Source organism: Cynocephalus volans, chromosome 3 (genome assembly GCF_027409185.1).
Source record: "Cynocephalus volans isolate mCynVol1 chromosome 3, mCynVol1.pri, whole genome shotgun sequence".
NCBI lineage: Eukaryota > Metazoa > Chordata > Mammalia > Dermoptera > Cynocephalidae > Cynocephalus > Cynocephalus volans.
This window is the reverse complement of record NC_084462.1, coordinates 74166082-74188785: the sequence shown is the minus strand read 5'-3', so window position 1 is coordinate 74188785 and position 22704 is coordinate 74166082. Positions and strand designations below refer to the sequence as shown.

Here is a 22704-nt window from a genome sequence, read left to right as displayed (position 1 = left end):
ATTCTTCTGCATGAGAGATTTGTCTATGCTCTCCCATTTATTTATTTGTTCAGTCATTTATATCAGTGTGGACTCATGGATATTTATTTTATACTTTGGGATATAATCTCATTTATTTTGTTGCTCAAATTTTTCCACCTTTGGCCTCTGGGAGCACTTTTAGTTGGCTCTTCTGTCTTTTTGAGAAAGCTCTGTCATTGTGAGACTTTTTTTCAGCACTTTCTTACTTGCTGGCACTATAAGCAGCTCCAGGCTTATTTTAAGCCCTAGAGTAGCCATTTCTCCAGCCCTAGAATAGCCATTTCTCCGAGGAGCTCTGTTGTTTTTATTGAATAATGGTATTGGAAACCAAGATCTGGGTGCTTGGTACGCTCACTGCTACTGGGGATGCCATTGCTTTTAGGTCCTCTCAGCTGCAAAACAAGGAAGTATATGTATGCATAGTAACCCATTTACATATACCTATAAATATTTCTTTATGTATCCATCTTTATCTATATTAAGCTAAATATGAATTCATACTACTGATGTTGGAGACATGATCTTAGCTTCTGGAAAAATTATGCTAAAAATCTAGAAGTCTTGAAAAATAAAGTAGCAGTCTTAAACTTCTGTTTTGTTTCTATGACTGTGACAAATCTTCTGGATGTCCTTCCCAGCTCTAAGATTCCAAGATTGCCCACTTGGCAGTTTGGAAACCAGCTATTGGTTTAGCTCTTTGAACATTGGGTGGGCATCTTACGATGCTAAGGCTGCCCAGTAAGGAGGGGTCAGGTGTTTTTGCACCATGAGCTAGGACATTTTCCCCAATGAAGCACCGAACTCAGCCGGAGGAGGTGGCTTTGAGGGAGTCAGATCACTTATCCAACACAAAGAGTTTTGTAAACATCTGGGAATTCTAACTTATGCTCTTGGAAAACTTCTTTGTAAATTCTAGGAAGAAGAACGCCTGAATAAACTCAGATTGGAAAGCCAAGGCTCCCCTGAAAGTAAGTTGGCGGTACTGCCATGGTAGTTACCAGTTAACTCATGATAGAGGTGGGGGTATGAATGATTGTAATATGGCAGGAGAGCTAATGACTTCACCCCAGTGAACTGTGTGGGTGAGTTTATGAGAACTCCTTTATGTCCAGTGCTTAAGCTATGCACACCCACACCAGAAACCTTACCTTTAATGTTTTGTTTCTGTTTGGGCGTCATCTGAGTACACCAGCGCTGGTGTAGCAGAGTGGAAGAATCTCAGCCTCCTGGACTGGCCTAAGGGCAGATGGCAACCAAATCTTTTTTTTTTCTTTTTAAAGATGACCGGTAAGGGATCTTAACCCTTGACTTGGTGTTGTCAGCACCACGCTCTCCCAAGTGAGCCACGGGCTGGCCCTAGGCAACCAAATTTTGCATAGACATGTGGAGTTACTGCATAGGTCCAAGGCCACACTCTTTCAGCCTGGTGTTTTTCTGTCAACTGAGATCACAAGGGCTGTGCCATAGATAAGTGTGGTTGTCAGCCTTAAAGATGGAGAGTATTCTGTATAGTCCTGCTGTTCATTAAACTTATAAAAATCCATTTCTATTTCTGTTTGTCTAACCACTTACAAGCAAGAAACTCTGTAAATGTATTATCTTCTGAGTGACATAGCAGCTATCTATTAACGGTATGCTGTATGGGGAGCATTGTGCTAGGCCTTTGATGTAGAGCCAGATGAATCCCTTATTGCACCTGTACTCAAAAGGGCTTGCATTCTAGCTAGGAGGACAATGCAGGTCTATGTACAACTAACTCTGAAAAGCAGAATGAAATAAAGGCTCCTCATTTGTCCTAAATTGAACTTTCTCAAGTTTTAGTGGCACTTATGTGGCATGCCATAAGTAAGGAAAATCATAGCAGTGGTTTTCAAACTATGTTCCATTGTATCCCAGGGCTTCCCAGAGATGCTTTGGAGGGCTAGGTCAAGCAAGCAGATCTACTTCAATCAAGCAGCTCTCTTTTGTGTTTTATGTATTGGGACTCTGAATAAGATTTCTTTTGAAAAGGGGTTTAAAAACAGATTTGAATAGCCACTAATTTAAAGGAATATTCTTTTAGAAAAGCAGAGAAAGGAAGAGAGTTTGTGGACGCAAAGATTAACAGCAGCATTAAAAGGCCACCTTGAGATTTAAATGAATTTTTTGGTGTTTTAAAGGGATAGACTTCAGAAATATGTAAAAATTCTTACATATGGATTTTTAGGATGTTAGGTAAAGCTTTAACTATTTTGTCTAAATTCATAAGGTTTCCTGATGAAGAGGGTTCTTTATGTTGGGCAAGTATAATAAATTTTTGTAATTTCGAAGAAAATAATTTTAATTAAATGTTGTTAGAAGTCTGACATTTTTTGGCCCCTTAGATAAGGCTGCTTTTGATTGATGATACAATTAAATATGATTATTTGAACATCAACCAGGTGTCTGTTTAGAATACCTGTAGCCTAGGAATGAGTATGTAGCAGCAAAATCTGAGCACCATATCTCTTCTCTTGACAACTGCCCTTTTCTTTACACCACTGCTTTGACTCAACCATGACTCTGTCTAAACTTCTTACTTCTTCCTTCGCTCTGTATTTGCCTGTGTCTCCATGAACATTGGGCTGCAGACAAAATTCATATCCCTTCTTTTCCTGCCTCTCAGTTTGAAATTGTGTTCCTTTGGTTATGTCCTCTTCTACCTGTCTTTCAAAGCCCAGATCAGTTACAGGCTTACCCATGTAGACTTGCCTGATGCTCGCTTCCCCAACTTATCTCACCTTGAAATTTTCATAAGACATTACTCGTCACTCTCCATCTCATCTTATGGCTTTTTGATTGTAAGCTCTGAGGGCAGCTTCCTGTTTTAACTATCTTGCATCCCAGCAGAGTCCCTCACAACACATTGTAGGTCTTCAGTTAATGCTTGGTGGAATGAATATATGACCAGATATCACAATTATTTTTTTCAACTACTGTTTCTACCTCTTTGGAATAGTTTGACCTGCATGACTTTGAGAAAAATTCCAGAAAAGAAGAAGCTCTTGCTTATATTAAGAGGAGTAGAGCAGGAGCTGAGAAGAACTTTATTTCCCTTCTGTAATGCCCCCTAAGATGGTCAATTATTCTTTGCCAGGCGTAATTTTTTTTTTCTTGGTTTGTTATGTCTGTATACTTATCCCTTTTCTGTGAAAGGAAAGACCCCTGAAAACATACCTTGGAGAGCAATATTCCTCATAATTTTTCCTTTTATATTTCTCTGTGGGAGTAGGAGCCCAGGCTGGTGAGACCTGGACCAGGTACTTGTGTGTGGGAGCTTAGGGGCAGCCAGGTGGGAAGAAGGGTTAAAGTCATCCAGATATACCCCATCACTCCTCTCGTGCTGTCACTGTTGCTGTTAACAGCTTGGTGCCTTGCTTTGCTTTTCAGCTCTTACAAGCTTGAAGAAAGGATACCTGTTCATGTATAATCTTGTGCAGTTCTTGGGATTCTCCTGGATCTTTGTCAACCTGACTGTGCGGTTTTTTATCTTGGGAAAAGGCAAGTAAGAAATTTCAGGGCTAGCTTTCCTTTTCTCAGTGGTTTGGCCCACTACTCATCAAAGGTAGCACTCTCCACCTTTGATATTAATCATAACCCCCCACATTTGTGTAGCACTTTCTTCCTTTCATCTCTCTTATTTCCGATGGTCTTGAGAAACAAGCTGACTGGATTTTTTTTCCACTTAACAGCTGAGGAAACAGGACTAGAGATGATCAAAGAAATAGTTCACGTTCACACAGCTAGTCAGAGGCACATCCTTTTCTCTGCTCACTACTTAATAGTTCATTAACCACTAAATAAATTGATGTGATTCTTCAGTGCCGTAGTTATGCAGGTCCAAAAGGGACCTCACCCTTTTGGAGCATAAGGAGATTGTAAAAAGTAAATGCCAATGGAAAATATTTGAGAATTTGATCTAAAGTATTCTAAGATTTTATTTGGAAGAATAAATAGTAATACAATTTGGGGGAAGAAAGAATAATTGAAAGAGGACTTTTTCTACCTGGTATGGAAGTATGGTAATTAAAATAGTATAGCATTAGCATAAAAATAGGCTAATTAATAGAGCAGATTAAGTGGCCCATTGATAGCTCTTTTACTATGTGTATATCTGAGTTACATATATGATAGAAGAGGAATCATGAGTCAGTCACAGGGAAATCTTTTTCACTAATTTTTTATTGGATGGGAAATCAAATGTTTCCAAGGAAAATTACTTAGCTTTGGGTACATGAGGGAGGCAAGAAATCTATTTGACTTCTCACGCTGTGTACAAAAATAAATTCCCCTAAAGGATTTAAGAGTCATATATCAAAAAATTAAATCACAATACAAGATGTAAGTAAATATTTATAAAACCCTAATGTGGAAGGTTAGGACTTTTTAAGCTTAAAAATGTTAGAACTAATTATTAAAAAAAAAAGTCAATGCATTTGACTACATAAAATAACTAAATTCCTGTATATCTAAAAAGACCCCAACCAAGACAACATTAAATGTTAACAGCATATTGAGGTGCAAGTCAGGATGGGGATGGCGGGAGTTGGGTTCTTTACATATAAAGAACTTGCACAAATTGATTTAAAAATATGAAAACTCTAGCCAGTAGATAAATAAACAAAAGTCATGTACGGGCAGTTTGTGTAAGAAAAAATAAAACTAATGTAATATGCAGAAAAATATTTATATTTAAAAACTTTTTTTAATTTTAATTTTTTAAATTTATTTTTTATTAGCGTATTCATTGTTACAAATCATTCTTTTTGCCCCTTATCCAATCTCTTCCCCCTCTCCCTCCCCCTCTAACAACCATTGATTTGTTCTCTCCATCTGACAGATGAACTGATCCTCTGTTGGTTTGTTGCCTAGATGATCTGTCCAGTACTGAGACAGGTGTGATCAAGTCCTCCTCTATTATCATAAGTCAGATGCTTCTTCTATTACTCTGGAGGGTGCTTTGTGGAGAGAAAGGACCTCTTTTTTTTTTTGGTCTCCACTGGTGCCTCTCCTTGTGTCAGTGCAGTTGAGAGTCTGACACACCATCTGCATGGTACAGAAAAATATTTAACTCAATAATGGTGAAAGAAATAAAAAATAAAGTTATTTTAAAATAAACAACTTTAATTTTTCATTTATTAGTTTTTAAAAGTTAAAAAAGATACCTAATTCTTTTTTAGATAGTATATGCTAAAACAAGCATAGCTGTGGCTAGTGGGAGGGTATATAAGTCCAGCATCTCTTTTGGAAAATTGTTTGGCAAAGTGTATCAAGAACTTTAACTGTTCATATGCTTGGCCCTAGTTATTTCACTCTCGGAAATATGTTCTAAAAAAAATAATCAAAACTATAAGAAAAACTTTTTCAGAAGCATACACTTTATGGCATTATTATATATATATTAGTGACAAATTAGAAAGTACTTAAATATCTATTAGTGAGGGATTGCTTTGGAATGTTCACTTAGTGGAGTGTTGTGAAGCAAAGATAAGGTATCTTAAGAATTTGTGATAACATAGAAAAATACTTATGATAGGCTATGTATTGGTCATACCATATAAACGGGGAGAAACACATAAAAAGATTGGAAGGAATACACCATTTTCAAGTGGCTTGAATCTGGATCATTTTAAAATTTTTCTTTATTTTGTAAAGTAAGTATGGAGAAAAATGTAAGTGTAATGGAAAATATAAACTCTAACAAGAGAAAAAAAAGTCCTATAGACTATTTTACTCTTCAGTCCTAAATTTCCCCATCTGAGGTTTGTAGAAGGTGAATTGTAATTAGCTTTAGAGTCATTTGAAAGAGGAAAAAATGCATCTTGTTTTTCCAGCCTTCCTAACACCCTGGAATTCTGCCGAGCACAGTGGCAGGCTAATGAAAAATTTCCCAAGTGTCCAATGTCATATAGTCATTTGTGACCAGAGGTCTACAGATAATTTATTTAAAGAAACAGGGCCAGCTCCGTGGCTCACTCAGGAGAGGCCACGGGTTCGGATCCTATATAGGGATGGCCGGTGCGCTCACTGGCTGAGCGTGGTGCAGACCACACCGTGCCAGGGAATGCGATCCCCTTACTGGTCAAAAAAAAAAGAAAGGAAGAAACAAAGGACGGCCCAGATACAGTTATTCTCACACCTACAGCTTTTATTAGTATGGATTTATCACAAGTCCCATGGAATGAAAGGGACATTAAAATACATAAATGCTTAATGTTTTTAACTTAACATAGTTGGATAGAGTCTGAGTGTTCCACATAATCCTGCCAGCTCTTAGGTGATCCAGTCCAAAAGCTGCTAAGTCATCTGATTATGTGTTTAACATAATCTGCCTGGACTGGTAATTTCTATTTTGGCTCCGAGCCTCTTCCTAACCACCTATTAGAGTAGAGCTACTGGTTTAATTTTTCCTTTATCAGTCCTCGAAGATGTGGTAAGGACCTGCAGCCTGGCACCCAGGTTCATAGTTTGCTCTCCACAATTTTCTCCTTTTCAATAAAGGATGTTGATGAATGGCAAATTCTACACATGTTCTTGTCTTTTCATGTGAACATGTACGTAATTGCTAAATTTCCTGGGCTAAGTGGGAAACAACAGCAAACTCATGGGCTTGTCTAGAAACTCTTGGACTTGTCAAGCTCTGAATTAAGGAAAACTTCTTATCAAATAATTTTTTTTCTTGTTATAAATATGTGTTAATTACAGAAAAAAATCAGAAAATAAAAACATAACATAAAACAAACAAAAATCACTACCATAATCCCATCTGTTAGAGCAACAGATTCTTGGCACTTTGGTGTTTATCTTTCTAAACCCATATATTTTTTAAAATACATAATACCATAACATAAATACATCATGTAGCCTTGTTTTTCACCAAATAGAATATCATAAACAGCTTTCCATGTCAGTGAAGATACTTTTACAATATTACTTTAAATGGCTGTATTTTGTGAATTGCCATATGTTAATTTTACCAATTGTAAGACATTTAGTTGGTTCTGAATTTTTTATTAAGTGTCCAGTTAGCATCCTTATAGCTAAATTATTGTGCATACTCTGAATAACTTCCTCAGGAAAAATTCCTAAGGCGGGAATTGCAAGATTTTGATGTATACTGCCAAATATTCTTCCTGAAAGAGTGTACTATTTATATGACCTCTATTTAAATCCATATTCCATTAGCATATGAGCACCTTTTAGTACTTTGAAAAACTTTTTTTCTTACCACAAGAGTAATGTGCTGATTTAAGAAAGTTTGGAAAATGGGTAAAACCAGGGATGTTGATGTGGGAGGAGAAGGTGAATAAGCCTTTGTCCCATCACTATTAATATTTCCATATATTTCCTTCTAGCCTTTTTTCTCCAGCAGTTAGAAAAGTAATTATAATTATACTGTGTATACAATTTTGTATCTTGTTTCTTAGTATTATAAGCATTTTATATTCTTTCTTCCTATTATTTTAGAAACTGGATTTGTATTCTTGAGTTGAAACAAGGATAAATTTTCCATGAAATTAGAGGCAGAGCAACAAGATCTAATTTTTATTTACCATGTGCCAAATTACAAGTTTCTATTTCAAAGTATGGGAGGTCCTCATTTTTCAAAGATAATTGATCAGGAAAAATGCCATTTAAAGAGATTCCCTTTAAATAGGATACCAAAATTTCAATGTAAATGATGACAGAAATATTTGATGGGAACTTTGTATTGAAAGTGACACTTAAAATTATGAAAATAAATTTTTTTATCTTGTATGTAACAAAATTTAAGTCGTAATTGTAATTTTGCTTAATTCCTTGAAGAAAAGAATTAGTCAAATTTTGAGCTTATTTACTGGTGGAATCATATACAATAACACTATATACCATTCTTAATTTCACATTTGACTTTGCAGGAGGATTATAAGTTGGATAATTTTTGCAAAGACATTAGAGGGTTTCTTCAGTTTTTGCAAGGGCCTCTTTTATTTATCTGATATTTAAATTGTTTTCTTTTGAGGCTCCTACAAGGTTATCTTTGTCGGTAACTGGCCTAACTCTGCCAGAACCTCATTCCTCAGCATCTTTATATGCAATTAGATCAGTTCATCATCATTAATGTAATTGACTTCAGTAATATTTTACACCTTTTAAAAAGATTTGTAATTTCATTTTGCAGTCTTTGTTCATGTTGTTGACAATGAGGAAGAATTATAGACCGAGACTTAGATGCAATAAATAAGCTTAGTCTTAAGTGGAATGGATATTTAAATGGAGGCTGACTTTATAAGTTGTTGGTAAATTAGTGATAATTTTTCAGCTATAATTTTTGCTTTTGTATGGAACCTTTTAACTCTGAGGATTTAGATTACAAATATGTGGATAATGGTTCCCCAGAGGTTTTCACATGGCGCAGTTTTGCCCTCTCTGGGGGTATTTGGAAATGCCCCAATTTGGGGATGTTGGTTGGTTGTCACAGTGACTTGCGGGCACTACTTGAATTCGATAGGCAGGGAGCCAGAAATCTAAAATTTTCTGCAATATGCAAGACACAGAATTGTCCTGCCTAGAATGTCATTGATACTCAGGTTGAGAAACACTGCAAAGAAGAGTGTGAAGGATGTAAAGAGAGGATCAGTATGAAGAATAAAGGGTATTATTTTATTAACCACTTGGGATTGATACCATATTTGCTAATACATATAAGCAATAACTGTCATTTTAAATTTCTGTATATTCTATCAAGTAGATATCCTATAGTTACTCAAGTTTTCCATGCTCTTAGATGTTTAGATCATTTCTACTTTAATGCACTTAAGAATAATGTTTCAGAGCGCAATTTTGTTTATAAAGCTTTTTTTTTTTTTAATCATTTTAGATTTTTTCAGTTAGGATTGAATCTCATAATAGGAATTATTGGGTCTAAAGATACAAAAACAGTTAAGGTTTTTGAAACCTAATCATATTCAGTGCTTTTTTTCCCCTCTGCATTTATTTATGATTGTATAGGTTTTGAGATTTTACAAGGCTGGATTGCATTCAATATATGCGTTAATAGTTTTAGCTTTAAATTAAATGAGATGATGAAAAGCATTACCGCTGTACCTGATACGTAGAATTTTCTGTATATAGTAAGTAAATGAAGTCTAGGTGTACTTTTTTCTTGCCTTTTAAAAATAAGAAAGGTATACAGGGTTTATGTGTTCACTTTCTGGTAACCAGTAGTTTACTATTTGTGACCCCCAAGGCCTGTTCCCCTCTAGCTTATTTAGCTAAGAAACTTGAATCTGACTGGATTTTTGTTATCCCTTTCCTAAAGTTTCTTTTGTGTAAGCAGTTGTCTAGTTTGAGAAATACTTCTGTGGAAATTTGCCAGTTGATTTACCCTTAATGTCTATTTGTGTTCATAGAGTCCTTTTATGACACATTCCACACCGTGGCTGACATGATGTATTTCTGCCAGATGCTGGCAGTTGTGGAAACTATCAATGCAGCAATTGGAGTCACTAAGACACCAGTGATCCCTTCTCTTATGCAGGTATTGAATAGTTGAGCTCAAGGGGTGGGGGAGTGGAGAGGATGAAAGATTCCAGTATTTGTCTAGTAGATGTGTCACAGTTTGCTAGAAGTCTCAATTAGTAAAAATACCTATTTGCACAGAAATAATTTTTTTTATATGAATAAGAAAGAGAATTTTAAATCTCAGGGACATTTTCCAAAGTACATTTTACCATTTCAGGTCTATTTCGTTGTTTCTGCCCTCATGAAATCAAAGTTATAAAAAGAGCTTTAAAACCAGGGAAATTTGATTCTCAGGCAGGAGCAGAAAAACCTACCCTTCTCCTCCTTATTTAGAAGTGTACTTGGCCTTCTGCCACCTCGGGTAGATGAAGGCAGTCAAATACCTAGGGAAATCTTTTCACTTTGGACTTCTATATATTCAGGTGCCTCTTCTGACTAGAGTGTGGGGATTTTCCCTGTCTAATACATCTATGTTGTTTCCTAATATTTGGAAGATTGCTCTCAGGAGTGGGGCATCAAGTCTTTCACCCTTCTTGCCCTGTTTCTTAGCTATGTGATTATATACCAAAAAGTACCACCTACTCAGGCACAGGGGCCACCAGATGATTGCTGGTTCATCTATTCTGGAATACTGTGTTTATAGCTCTGCCCTTTTCTGGTATACCATCGGTAGCATTCTAAGAGTATCAGTTGCAAGGTTAATGTAGTAACCTTGTTATTTCTGGGGTTTCTGTACTTGGAAAGAGGCTGTTTTGTTTAGTTTAAAAAATAAAATGGGATACTGAGTGACCCACTGATAGGGAGTAGTAGTATTTGTATATCAAGAACCATTACAAATAAACATTAAGGTAGAATTTTTAGGGCAAGATGGAAGGGACAGGTAGAAAGCCATCACACTGCATGATTCCAGGGAGTTATTCTCGTAGAACACAATGCGAGTGAAACCTCCCGGAGTTGGGCAGTGCCTTGGGCCTGAGCAGGGCTTATTTTGATTTGAAAATGGGAACCGAATTTACTGTAGTAAGTAGATTGGATTATTAACATATATTGGAGGCTTGCTGTATGCACAGAATCAGAAGTGTCTCTGTCCTTCAGGATGTGAACAACTAGAAAGCCATTTCCTAGGTACCGAGTAGGAGTCAGTAGAAAATAGTATAGAACAGAAGCCTGGGAAACTAGGAAACTGGGAAACATGGGTGAACATGAGCACTCTTTTTTATTGTCCTTTGAGAAAAGATTTAAGAGTTAGAGGCTAAATATCTAGCCAAAATTGTTTAGTGAAAAAAGTCTTCTGTCGTGAAGTAAGTGTGGAGTAATAAGATAAAATGTGTTTAGTTGGCTTACAGAAATGGGTTAGAGGATTATGTTCAGGAAGTGTGGCAGATTAGGTGGCCTAATGAACTCTCATGATGAAAATGGTAGATAAGATAGGAAAGAAATATCAACTGCATTGATGAACAGGCCAAAAACCAAGTGACTACTAGAACCTACAGGTAAGGTGAGCACTGACACTGGTTTTTGCCATGAGATTTGCAAATCCAACTGAACTTAAACTTCAGTTTTATAGTATCACAAGATATAGGAGTTACAAACTCAGATCCTGACTGAAGTAGGGAGTACAGTAACAGACCCTTCCCCAGTGAAACAGACTACAAAGAGCTGCATGTGAAGGTGGATTAGAAATAAATCTGCCTTCCTCCACCTTGCAGTCTATAAGAAAAACAATTCTGGCTCAAAGGTTGGCCCTGCCAGAGGTAGAGGAAATGATCTACTTTAAGAATTCGTAACCATAAGCTAGTCCTCCAAATGAATTCGTGATATGAGTTTGTACCTGCTGGGTGTTTCAAAAATCCTCAAGTTACGAATTTTATTTAAAGTGATCCTTAACTGCCATTGCCCTTAGACTCTGGCAGAGGCAAACACAGATCTTTTCTGAAAGTAACCACTTTTGCCCAGGCCTCAAAGAATTCCCACAGATGTGTTTCCAAAAAATGAGCAGTTTCCAGTCAAAGATTATAAAACCCAAGAAAAAGGCATTGTGAGCAAGAAACAACAGACTGTAGAAACAGACCCACATGAATGCCAGATATTAGAATTATCAGACACAGAATAGAAAATAATTATGTTTGAAGAGACCTTGAGTATTTGAGCAGGACACAAGAAACTTAGAATAGCTAAGCAGATCTGAAAAGGAGGCAAATAGAACTTCTATTAATGAAAAATACAGTAATCAAATGTTAAAATTAAGTGAACAGCTTTTGCAGTAGATCAGACTCAGCTGAGGAGAAAATTACTGAATGGTTTGAGATGCAGGAAAGAATAGAGAGCACAAAAAGTAAATATATAGACACAATTTTCTTGAATTGTATGATTCAGTGTTGCAACAATGTTCTCATATTACCTACAGATTAAGTGTATTCTAATTTCACAATCTAAAAAATTTTGAAATGTGACAAGAAAATTCTTAAGTTTTATGAAAAAGTAAAGGTCCAGGATAGTAGCAATATTCCTAATAGCTAAAACATGGGAGCAATGCAAGTGTTCATTGATGTATGAATGAGAAATGTGGCATATACAAACGATGAAATATAGCCTTAAAAATGAAGGAAATTCTGACATATGCTACAACATGGATGAATGTTGAGGACATTATGCTTAGTGACATCAGCCAGTCACAAAAAGTCAAATACTGTATGATTCCACTTATATGACGTACTCAGAGTAGTCAGAATCAGAGACAGGGCTGGCCAGTGAGCTCAGCTGGTTAGAGCCTGGCCTTCTGACACCCAAGGTCAGGGACTCAGTTCCTCATCCCGGCCAGCTGCCAAAAAAAATCATAGAGACAGAAAGTAGGATGATAGTTGCCAGGGGCTGGGGACTAGGGAGTTTTTAATGGGTCAGAGTTTCAGTTTTACAAGATGGACAAAGTTACGGAGGTGGAAGGTGGTGGCCGTCACACAGCATCATAAATGTATTTGGTGCCACTGAACTGTGCACTTAAAAATGGCTAAGATGGCAAATTTCATGTTATGTGTATTTTACAACAATAGAAAAAAGGAAAAGAAAAAGCAAAGGGCCAGAAATATTCTTTTAAAGAAGAACCCAAGTTGGGGACTTACCCTACAGGAAATCAAAACATTGTAAGGATTTAGTAGTTAATACCATGTGATATGGTGCAAAGGCAGTTACATAGACCACTGGGCCAGAGTAAACCCAGAAACAGACAGTAACGCAGGTGTTCATCGAGAGGAGAATGTGTGTCATATATGGGAATGCCTTACAAGCAGCGGAAATGAGTGGACTATAGACACATATATCAACATGGACAAATCTCTGGGCCATGACACTAAGAAGCAAGTCACACAGTAAAACATACAGTGTGTTTTACCAGCTAGGGTTATGCAGACACAAATGTTCATTTGGCAGCATTCTTTAAACTGTGTGTGAATGTGTGTGTCTTTAATATACTATTTTCAATATATTTGCATGCACACACACACACAGGGAAAAGTTATCTATCTATCCAGAAAGACTGGTTTTGGCACTTTTTCCAAAACTGGAGCAGGATTAAACTAGTTGAGCTCAATCTTTTCCATTTACCTTGTGTTAAGTGGAGTTAGATTTCAGATAACACATTTATGTGGCTTTTGTATATGTATTGTTAACTTTTTTCTCTCTTTTGGGTCCTTTTAATAGCTTCTTGGAAGAAATTTCATTTTGTTTATCATCTTTGGCACCATGGAAGAAATGCAAAACAAAGCTGTGGTTTTCTTTGTGTTTTATATGTGGAGCACAATTGAAATTTTCAGGTGGGTAGAAATGCCAGAATGGTGTTGGAATACTTCTCTCTCTCTGGAGTAGCTCTCTTCTTGAGGGAGTTGCTGTCTTAGACAGAGTCTCATTTGGTTTGGACTATATATGTGGATAATTCTAGCTACAAAGTTGAGGCAGATTTTTTTAAAGCACTCATTGGCTCATAATACCAACCTGGGCACTCCCTTAGAAGGTGAACCAGAGAAGCGAAAAACTGATCTTACTGTGACTTCAAGATCTTTTTGTCTTGTTAGAAAGAGAGGACTCAAAGAATTTTTGAAAGGGCTGAAGAAACGTGGGCTTGAATGAGCAGTACAGGTTGGATGGAAACAGTCAAGACTAACCTTCTAGAAGGAATGATATAAATGAATCTTTTACTACAAGATTAGTGAAGTTTGAATTGGCTTCTTCTCTGAGTTTTCCATTCTCAGTTTTCAATAGAAAAATACCCTTTTAAAAAAAATTGATCCAATTAAAGTAGATGTATTCTTTAGCAGACCATACCTATTCTACATTTCTTCCCTTTTCAGTCCAGTGGAGCAAGGATTTTGCAAATTCACTCATCAGCTCTAGGTTTGGTGGTACTTTGACAAAGTTAGTAGTTGAGAGGGAGAACAGGCAGTAGCAGCCTTAGATTGTGTCTTAACCACGGTCTGTATCCCATAGCACTGAGGGTACCCTCTAATATACGTGATACAAAGGTAAAGCAGATTATAGGTCCTTAATGTTAATTTATACTGTGTGGGAAGAAACAAATTTCTTTTCTTATGGTATCTCTTTTAAAACAGAGCATGTCTGATTCTAGATTAGAAGTCTTTTGTATATGTACTTTAATTTTGATAATTTATTTATCCAGAGATAAAGTGGCAGACATCCTTACCACTGGTAACATAGAGCAGAACAAGGAATAAAGCCAATAAGCTTCTGAACATTCAGTCTATATACTGAACAAAGAGGGTCCCTTTGAGAACCAAACTTAGTCTGTCATTAGAGTTCACATCCTTTGAAGTTTTAGGGAGTAGCATGATGGGAGTTTGTGGTAGATAGCCCAGGATTATAATTCTGTTCTGGAGAAGCCATGTGTGGCTAATTGAGAAATCATTCTTCTACTTGAATAGTACTCGAGGGTTGCATTCAGAACCTGAAGTGGCTTTTAATATTGGACTTACTTATTTTCCATAGGTACCCCTTCTATATGCTTTCCTGCATTGACATGGATTGGAAGGTGCTCACATGGCTTCGTTACACTGTGTGGATTCCCTTATATCCACTGGGATGTTTGGCAGAAGGTACTTTGAGGAACTCTGGGTTTCATAGCTTAGTTGCAGGGGGTGCCCAGTGGCTGAGAGGCCGGTCCTTTCTTCCTCCCTCTGCCAGCCTTAGTCTGATATATGGGGTTTGGGACTTTTCAGGGATTTCTTTCTAGTGGCTTCCTTCGGTAGTGCTTATGCTGGTACATAGACTGTTCCAGGGAAGTAGCTCTTTTTGTAAGGGTTGGAAGCTGGGTGGTCATGTAGTGCATACTTCCCATTTATATGGTATTTTTAATTTTCCAGAGCACGTTCTTTTTTTTTAAAGATGACCAGTAAGGAAATCTCAACCCTTGACTTGGTGTAGTCAGCACCACACTCTCCCAAGTGAGCCACAGGCCGGCCCCCAGAGCAGGTTCTTACTGATGACTTCATTTTATTCCGACATTCACCTAGTGAGTGAGTCAGGTAGGGATTTTCCCCTCCACATAGAATAGGAAGCTGAAGCCCAGTGCCGTGACTGTTCCTCATTCCTGTCTCTGCTGACAGCTTGGCGGCTTCTCCCCTAGGAAAATTAGGGGGGAAAAGAAGAGGCCCGAGCTTTCTGAACAAAGGGAGGAGGAAGCATTTCCAGCAGACCCAGAACTGAAATCTTAAGGACTAGAGGCTGGGAGGTTCTGTTGCTGGATGTGACTATTTCATTTGCTTCTAACAAGCTCTTGTTTCTGCTTGCAGCCGTCTCAGTGATCCAGTCCATTCCAGTGTTCAATGAAACAGGAAGATTCAGTTTTACATTGCCATATCCAGTGAAAATGAAAGTTAGATTTTCCTTTTTTCTTCAGATTTATCTTATAATGTTATTTTTAGGTAAGTATTGGCTCTGTGATACAGACTTTTTCCTGTCACTTCTTAGAGGGTAGAGTTAAATGACGCAAAGTTTTAAGAGTCCTTATTAGAATTCATATTTCCAAAAGTAGTATAGAGTAAGAGGATAGATTACTTTGTGAAAACAGACCACTAGAATATGCTATGAGATGGAAATATTTCTTCCCAAATCTCTAGTGGTTGAATTATGTTCTCGAAGTGCTCTTGGTCATTGGAAATATATTATAAATGTATTTCTTGTCAAAAATAATGTAAAGAGCTCTTTTAAAGTACAGTAGGAAGCTCTTTTAAAATACAGTAGGAAGCTTTCAGTAGCACATTCCTCATTCAGGAATAGATACTGGGTAGTATCTGTAGGGAGGTGGTAATACAAGTGGCAGCAAGGAAGGAAGAAGGTAATGAAGGCCTCAGCAGCCAGGGGTTGTCATAAAGCCTTCTCCCTAGGAGTAGGAAAGCCCCTCTGCTCCTCTGGTAAAACCTGCTTGCTTATTAATTTATCTTTATATAAAGCCATACATTGCTACCTTAATTCACAAAAACTGAGAACTAAGAGAAAAACAAGTAAACCTAAATTATTACAAATATGAGAAGTTTAAGAGCCTTCCTAACTATAAGGGCTCTTTGCATTAAAGTTCTAATACATCTTAATGTTGATTTATGTATTTGTCCCTGCTTTATTTCACAAAAGACTTGAGGTAGCCCTAAATAAGTATAGCTGTCGGGCCGGCCCATGGCTCACTCGGGAGAGTGCGGTGCTGATAACACCAAGGCCCTGGGTTTGGATCCCATATACGGATGGCCAGTTCGCTCACTGGCTGAGTGTGGTGCTGACAACACCAAGTCAAGGGTTAAGATCCCCTTACCGGTCATCTTTAAATAAAAAATAAATAAATAATAAATAAATAAATAAATAAATAAATAAATAAATAAATAAATAAATAAATAAATAAATATAAATAAATAGAAATACACGTGAAAATTTCAACTGTTATTTCCTTAAAATAAATAAATAAATAAATAAATAGAAATACACGTGAAAATTTCAACTGTTATTTCCTTTAAATAAATAAATAAATAAATAAATAAATAAATAAATAAATAAATAAATAAATAAATAGAAATACACGTGAAAATTTCAACTGTTATTTCCTTAAAATAAATAAATAAATAAATAAATAAATAAATAAATAAATAAATAAATAAATAAATAAATAAATAAATAAATAAGTATAGCTGTCTGGTCTCCTAGCAACAGAAGGCTGCAATAGCAGATAGTGTGTTAGTTATATATTGCTGTGTAATAAATTACCCCAAAACTTAGCAGCTGAGCACAGTTTATCATTTCACACAGTCTCTGAGGATTAGGAAGCAGCCTAGCTGGGTGGTTCTGGCTCGGGGTCTCTCAGGAGGTTTCAGTCAAGCTGTCAGCTGGGGCTGTGGTTTCTGTACACTTGATCAGGGCTGGAGGATCTGCTCCAAGCTCATTCTTGTAGCTGTTGACAGGAGGCTTCAGTTTCTTGCCACAGTACCTCTTAATGTGGCTGCTCATGACATGGCTTTCCCCAGAGCAAGTGATCAGAGGGAGAACCAGAAGCCACGGTTCCTTTTATAACCTAGTCTCAGAAGTGGCACACCCTCACACAGACCAGCCAGTACAGGGTGGGAGGGGACTACACAACGGGATGAAATACCAGGATGCGGGGATCATTCGGGATCATCTTGGAGGCTGGCTACCCCAGGCAGCGAGAAGAAGACCACGAAAAGTGAGCCCAAGAAGCCAGAAATCCCAGTGGTCTTGGTCATTTAGTGTTGGGGAGAAGAGATCTACACCCTTTAGGAGCCCTTCGGGGTATCAGTACATGGTAGATGTACAGTGAAATGATACACGTTATGGGTCTAGGTCATTTGCAGAAGTTTAAATTTTATTCCATATTTTCTATTTCAGCAAAGGGTATAATACATTTCAGAGAGATTTCTAACCAAGGATGTTCAAATGCTTTGGCCCTTGAAGAGAGTAAGCTTCAATTTGGAAAATGCACTCTTTGAAAGACCTCTTTACTTCTATTACCATATAAATTGAGTAGTACTATAACTAGCCTCCATGAAATGGTGGTATGGAAGTGATAGAGAGGAATGAGTGTTGGAAAGACACAAATATTTTACTAAAAAATTTAGAGAGGTAGGGATATTTTAATGTGCACTAACCCTAGTATCTTGTCATCTTGTTTATATTGAATACCCTAATTTACAAGGTTTTATGCTCATATGTAGTCTCCCTATAACGAATAAGTAGTTATTCTTCTCTTATTCTTTAGAATGAAATAAATCCTGAATTCACATTTACAGTTTTGAAACAGTATAACAGTTAACATTTGTACACAGGTCAAAGCACTTTTTAAAATAAACGTTCATTATCTCACAAATCTGTAAAATGTGTTTTTAACCCCATTGTACAAATGAGGAAACTGAGGTGAGGTGAAGGTGCAGAACTAGTCAGTGGTCAGGTGGGACTGACGTTGGTTTCTGACTCTGAAATTGTGTTTCCTGATTCACTGAATTGTGCTTCCTGGTAAATCGTCTCGTACCTTTTAGACAGTGCTTAATACATATGCTTGAGTAGCCTTGAATATAAAATTGGGTTGTTTCTACACTTCAGATTTGTGTGTTTCATTTTATATTAATTATACCGTAAAAGAAAGAAAGAAAGAAAAAAAAAGAATACTGAACTTAATGAAGTGTTTAGGGATGAGGTGTGTTGATGTCTGCAGTTTACATTGAAATGCATCAAAAATGAGATGGATTGGGTCGGCTTTAGCTCAAGCGGTTACTTCCTCAAGCCAGATTTCAATCTGTCTAAAAATGAGATGGATAGAGTGTGGCATACCCATACAGCAGAATATTATTCAGTAATAGAAAATAATAAAGTACTGATTTTAAAAAAATGAGATGAATAGAGGGATGAATAGCTATGTGGTAAAGCAAATGTAATAAAAAGTTAAGTTTAAATCTAGGTGGTGTTTACTGTGCAATGATTTAATCTTTTGTAAATTTGAAAATCTCATAATAAAATACGGTTAAAAATTAAGTTACAAGCCTACTGAGGAAAAATTGGATTATCTGTAGTGCATTGTTAATAATTTGTTCTAAGTTCTGAGCAGCCACAGTAGCTTAGTTCTGTGGGATATGAAAAACAGAGACTGTCCCCACCCTAAGAGCTTCTGGTTATAAGTAGACAAAGATAAAAATTCTCATTTCTAATCAGCCTCTTTTCTTTTTCAGGGTTATACATAAATTTCCGTCACCTTTATAAACAGCGCAGGCGGCGCTATGGACAAAAAAAGAAAAAGGTCCACTAAAAAGAGAGCTTTAGATGACTTCTTGCCAGTTCGAGCCTAATCTATGAATCTTACAGTTTTACCCTCTTACACTGATGTAACAGTTTTTTAAAAGTTAAATGATTAAATTCTTGGTGAGGCTATCTTCCTTTTCCCCAGTAACATTCCTGAATTTACTGTATTATCTTAGTGTAGTATTTGCATGACATGGATTCCTGATATCTGATGACAGGTTCATTCTTGTGTATTCAGTTAATGACAGCAAAATGCTCAGCCCCACCCCCACCGCACTTCATGTCCAGTCAGTTTCATACATGCCAGAGGTATTTTTTTAGTGCTCTTTTCCTGTAAAGTACTGACCATTCTTACAGTTGGGATTTGTTCATCTATTGCTTGTGAAAAAATCCAAGACTGTATTGTTCTGTAAAAGGCTATTAAAAGTGACTCATGCAGGTCCTAATATATTCTGTCCCCAAGGGGTTACTTGTTTAGTGGGGTGGCACTGACTTTTTGAAAGTCAAGCAGACTCAGTCATTGATAAAACCTTTCTAAGAGTGGGTCTAGAGAACATGTTTTACATCTGATATATTTTGGCCTAACATCTATTACTACAGTGCTTAGTAGTGTGGGCACTGGAGAGGCACAGAGAAGCCAAGTAGAACCTTGGAACACTGTGATCATTTCATTCCTAGCTAAATAAGAACTATTTTTTAACACTAAAGAAAGATGAAACATTATTTAGGAAACAGTAAGATTATAAGAGTTCAAAACTCAAATGGCTACAGAGGTCAGAAGGGAACACGAGTGTGTGGATTAAATTGGCAGTAATAAAGCTGCTGGTGATGCAGCCTGTGACAAACTGGAAACTAAAATTAGAGTAGGCCAGACTAGAATAGGTTAAACACACCAAGTCAGTCTTTCTTCCCCTGTACTGAGTCCATTTACCTGTGTACTTGTTCGAGTGAGTGGTGGAACTATACATTTTAAAATAGACCTTAAAAATACGTGCTTTTATTCTGCTGTGTTAGATTGGCTTTTACCTGTCTGCAGTAGGATACTGAAAACAGAGTGGGAACATTGGGTGGAAAACCACCAGATTTTTAAACAAGGATTCCTGGTAAAAAACCCAGCAAAAGGGAAACTGAAAAAAATCTAGTCATGGTAGGCCATTGTAAAAAACATCAGTTTCCTCTAATACATTCCAAGTAAACTAAGTAACACTTGTATGAAAGAATTTAAGGCATAATAGCTCTTTCTGTTCTGCCATTCCTATTGTTCCCAGGGGAAAGGAGACTCAACGAGTTAACACTTTTTCACTGAGCCCAAAATGGAAACTTGGTTGACCTAAAACATGATTGGCATAGGCTGGCTGATTTTTAAAAATTCATTGCACTGAAGGGTATTTTGCCTGTTTGTAACTTCTGTCAACACTTGTTTGTATTGACCTCTGATGTTCTTTCAGCTGACTGTGTGTAATTGGGCAGATCAGCACTGCAGCAGATTATACTGCATCATCGTGGTAAAATTCTGTATTCTTAGTAATTGTTACAGACCCCTTTACTGCTGTCTGAGAAAGTGAAGGATTGTTTCTATTAAAACATTTACAATTAAAATCCTAGTAACTTGTGCTTAAAGATCATTTAATCTAATGGTTTCCAAACTGTTAGTGTTAAAAGTCTTTTGTTCAGGCAAAATGTTATGTAGCAGTTCAGCAGGTTACTCTGGTTGAAGCGTGAGGGAGTTATATCAAAGGTGCACAGAGCAATTGGAAAGGCATTGATGATGTAAATAAAACCTGGAGAAGTTACGTAATTTGCCGAAGGTCATGAAGCTAGCTATTGAATTGTAACCATAACTGACTTCGAAATCTGTTACTGGCCAAAACCTGGCTTGGGCAATCAGCATCAGAAATGAGAAAGTCAGTATGGAGCCCAAGGAAAGAAACCTTATGATTTATGACTCTGTACCACTTAAGAAGTTGAAATTAGGGAGAGGGAGGAGGTAGGGAGGTTTCAGTAATGGGCCACAATAATCAACCACATTGTATATCGACAAAACAAAATTTAAAAAAATAATAATAAAAATAAATAAAAATTAAAATTAAAAAAAAGTTGAAATTATATTCAAGTGATTGATAGGACAGATCAAAAGGCAAAGGACCATTAGTTTCACAGTAAAACCATTTTATTAGAAAATCAAATATTTTATTTGTTTAAAAAAAAATCCAAAGAAACAGGAAGCATTTTATACATGTGTGGTTGCTGTTTAAAAGTCTATACCTCAAGATCAACCAGAAGCTCCTAAGGATTATCACCACATTTTGCCCAAGTTCTAAGGAAAGTTCTGAAACTTTGGTGATGGGTTTGCAGTTAGCATGCCCCAGACAGTCTGGGTTATTCATCCCAAGGACAAAAGCTTGAAATGTCCTTATAGTTGAGATGTAAAACTGGAGAGAAGAGATGGTGCTTTCAGGAAGCCAGAGAACTCCTGCTGGTCAGGTTTTCTGAGGAAGGCGGAGGAGCTCTGTGCTCATCATTCATTCAAGCTTCTCAAGAGATGTGCCCATCATGGGAGCAACAGCTGTCTTTTGGATTTAAAAATTCTGAGCCCCAGGAAGCTAAAGTTAAAGCCCAGCCAACTAGCCAGCCCTCAGACCCTTCCCAAGCTGTAGCAGAATCAGTCCAACCCGCACATGGTGCATCTGAGGCAGCCTCAGGGGTAGGTCTTTGGGTGACTATTCCAGAGGTGAACATACTGGGAAGGTTTTTATTCTAACTCATTTTCACTTGAAATGAAAAAGAAGGAAGGCTCCAAAAGTCACATTCTTTCAGTGCTGCTCCCAGAGAAGTCTGTATGCAGAGGTGTGATGTTCTGGTCATATGCAGCGTACTCGGAGGTGCCAGTGCTGGCCAGCTTGAGCTGCTGGGCAGCGTGGGTCAGCTGGAACGCGGCATCGGGGTGCGCTGTGTCAGGCAGCAGTGTGCACTCCCTTTCCAGCATGTCAGCCACGCCTTTGAGCAGGTCCAAGAAACCAAAGGCCAGGGCAGCCTTTCGTAATCGGTTTAGCTCCTGAAACAAGATAAACACCAACATTCCTGAAATGTGTTTACCTCATCACATACTTAGTGCTCTGCTTCAAATAAGTTCTCTTTGACCCTGAACTTTAGGGGTCATTTTTATATGAAAACAAATGTTTATTCAGAGATGCCAGTAACAAGAGACCGTGCTGATATAACTGGGAAGTGGTTCCTCCATAGGAGACCAGAAGTTAGATAAAGACAGTGAGCTGATTGAAACACAGGTCATCACCATCACAGTTAAATAAGCATTTATGCCAAACATGGTGGCAAGCACTTTGCATACATCATTTCATTTACTCATAACTAAGGAGGGCTACTTTTACACTGTTATTAAGGTATGGAAAAGGGTTGCCCCAAATCTCAAAGGGCTCTTAACCCTCTGCTGCCTCTCTGGTGGGGCCTCAGACTGAATAACAATGAACATGTTCAGAGGAGGCTCTAGAGAAGTTGGACTGGAAAGATTGCCACGAAAAGAAAGCTCGAGTAGTGGATGGAAACAGAGAAATACAAAGTGTCCCATCAACCACTCAATGGTGCGATCTGGGAAAGCTGTATAGTCTCTCTGGGTCTCAGAGGCCTCACTTACAAATGAGGGCGACAACCCTTTCCCTGCCCACTGCAAGGGCTGAAGCAGCCAGATGCTAGAGGCCCTTTCCTGTACAAATACATAGGATTATATAAAACCAGAAAAGAGAAATGGGCTCTCTGAGCACTTCTTTACTATCATCTGTTAAGAAATGAAAAGTTCAGAAGGCAGCCAAAGTATGTGTGTCATCTGAATAGAAAACTGATGAAAGA

General features: G+C 37.4%; 2 protein-coding genes across 4 annotated transcripts in view; one reads left to right on the top strand and one right to left on the bottom strand.

Annotated features, from left to right (window-relative positions):
- Positions 1-20873, top strand: part of HACD3 (3-hydroxyacyl-CoA dehydratase 3) — a 44070-nt gene extending 23197 nt beyond the window's left edge. The window contains exons 5-11 of one of the 2 annotated variants that reach the window (XM_063089525.1): positions 938-989; positions 3430-3540; positions 9432-9559; positions 13240-13352; positions 14539-14645; positions 15342-15473; positions 18771-20873. In XM_063089525.1, coding sequence (XP_062945595.1) covers positions 938-989; positions 3430-3540; positions 9432-9559; positions 13240-13352; positions 14539-14645; positions 15342-15473; positions 18771-18847 — 720 coding nt within the window. In that variant the 3' untranslated portion in view covers positions 18848-20873. The remainder of the gene's footprint in view (positions 1-937; positions 990-3429; positions 3541-9431; positions 9560-13239; positions 13353-14538; positions 14646-15341; positions 15474-18770) is intronic. The other variant, XM_063089524.1, reaches the window with a different exon arrangement.
- A 137-nt stretch (positions 20874-21010) lies between these two features.
- Positions 21011-22704, bottom strand: part of INTS14 (integrator complex subunit 14) — a 38164-nt gene continuing 36470 nt past the window's right edge. For both annotated transcript variants that reach the window (XM_063089848.1, XM_063089847.1), the window contains exon 12: positions 21011-21895. In XM_063089848.1, the coding sequence (XP_062945918.1) occupies positions 21644-21895 (252 nt within the window). In that variant the 3' untranslated portion in view covers positions 21011-21643. The remainder of the gene's footprint in view (positions 21896-22704) is intronic.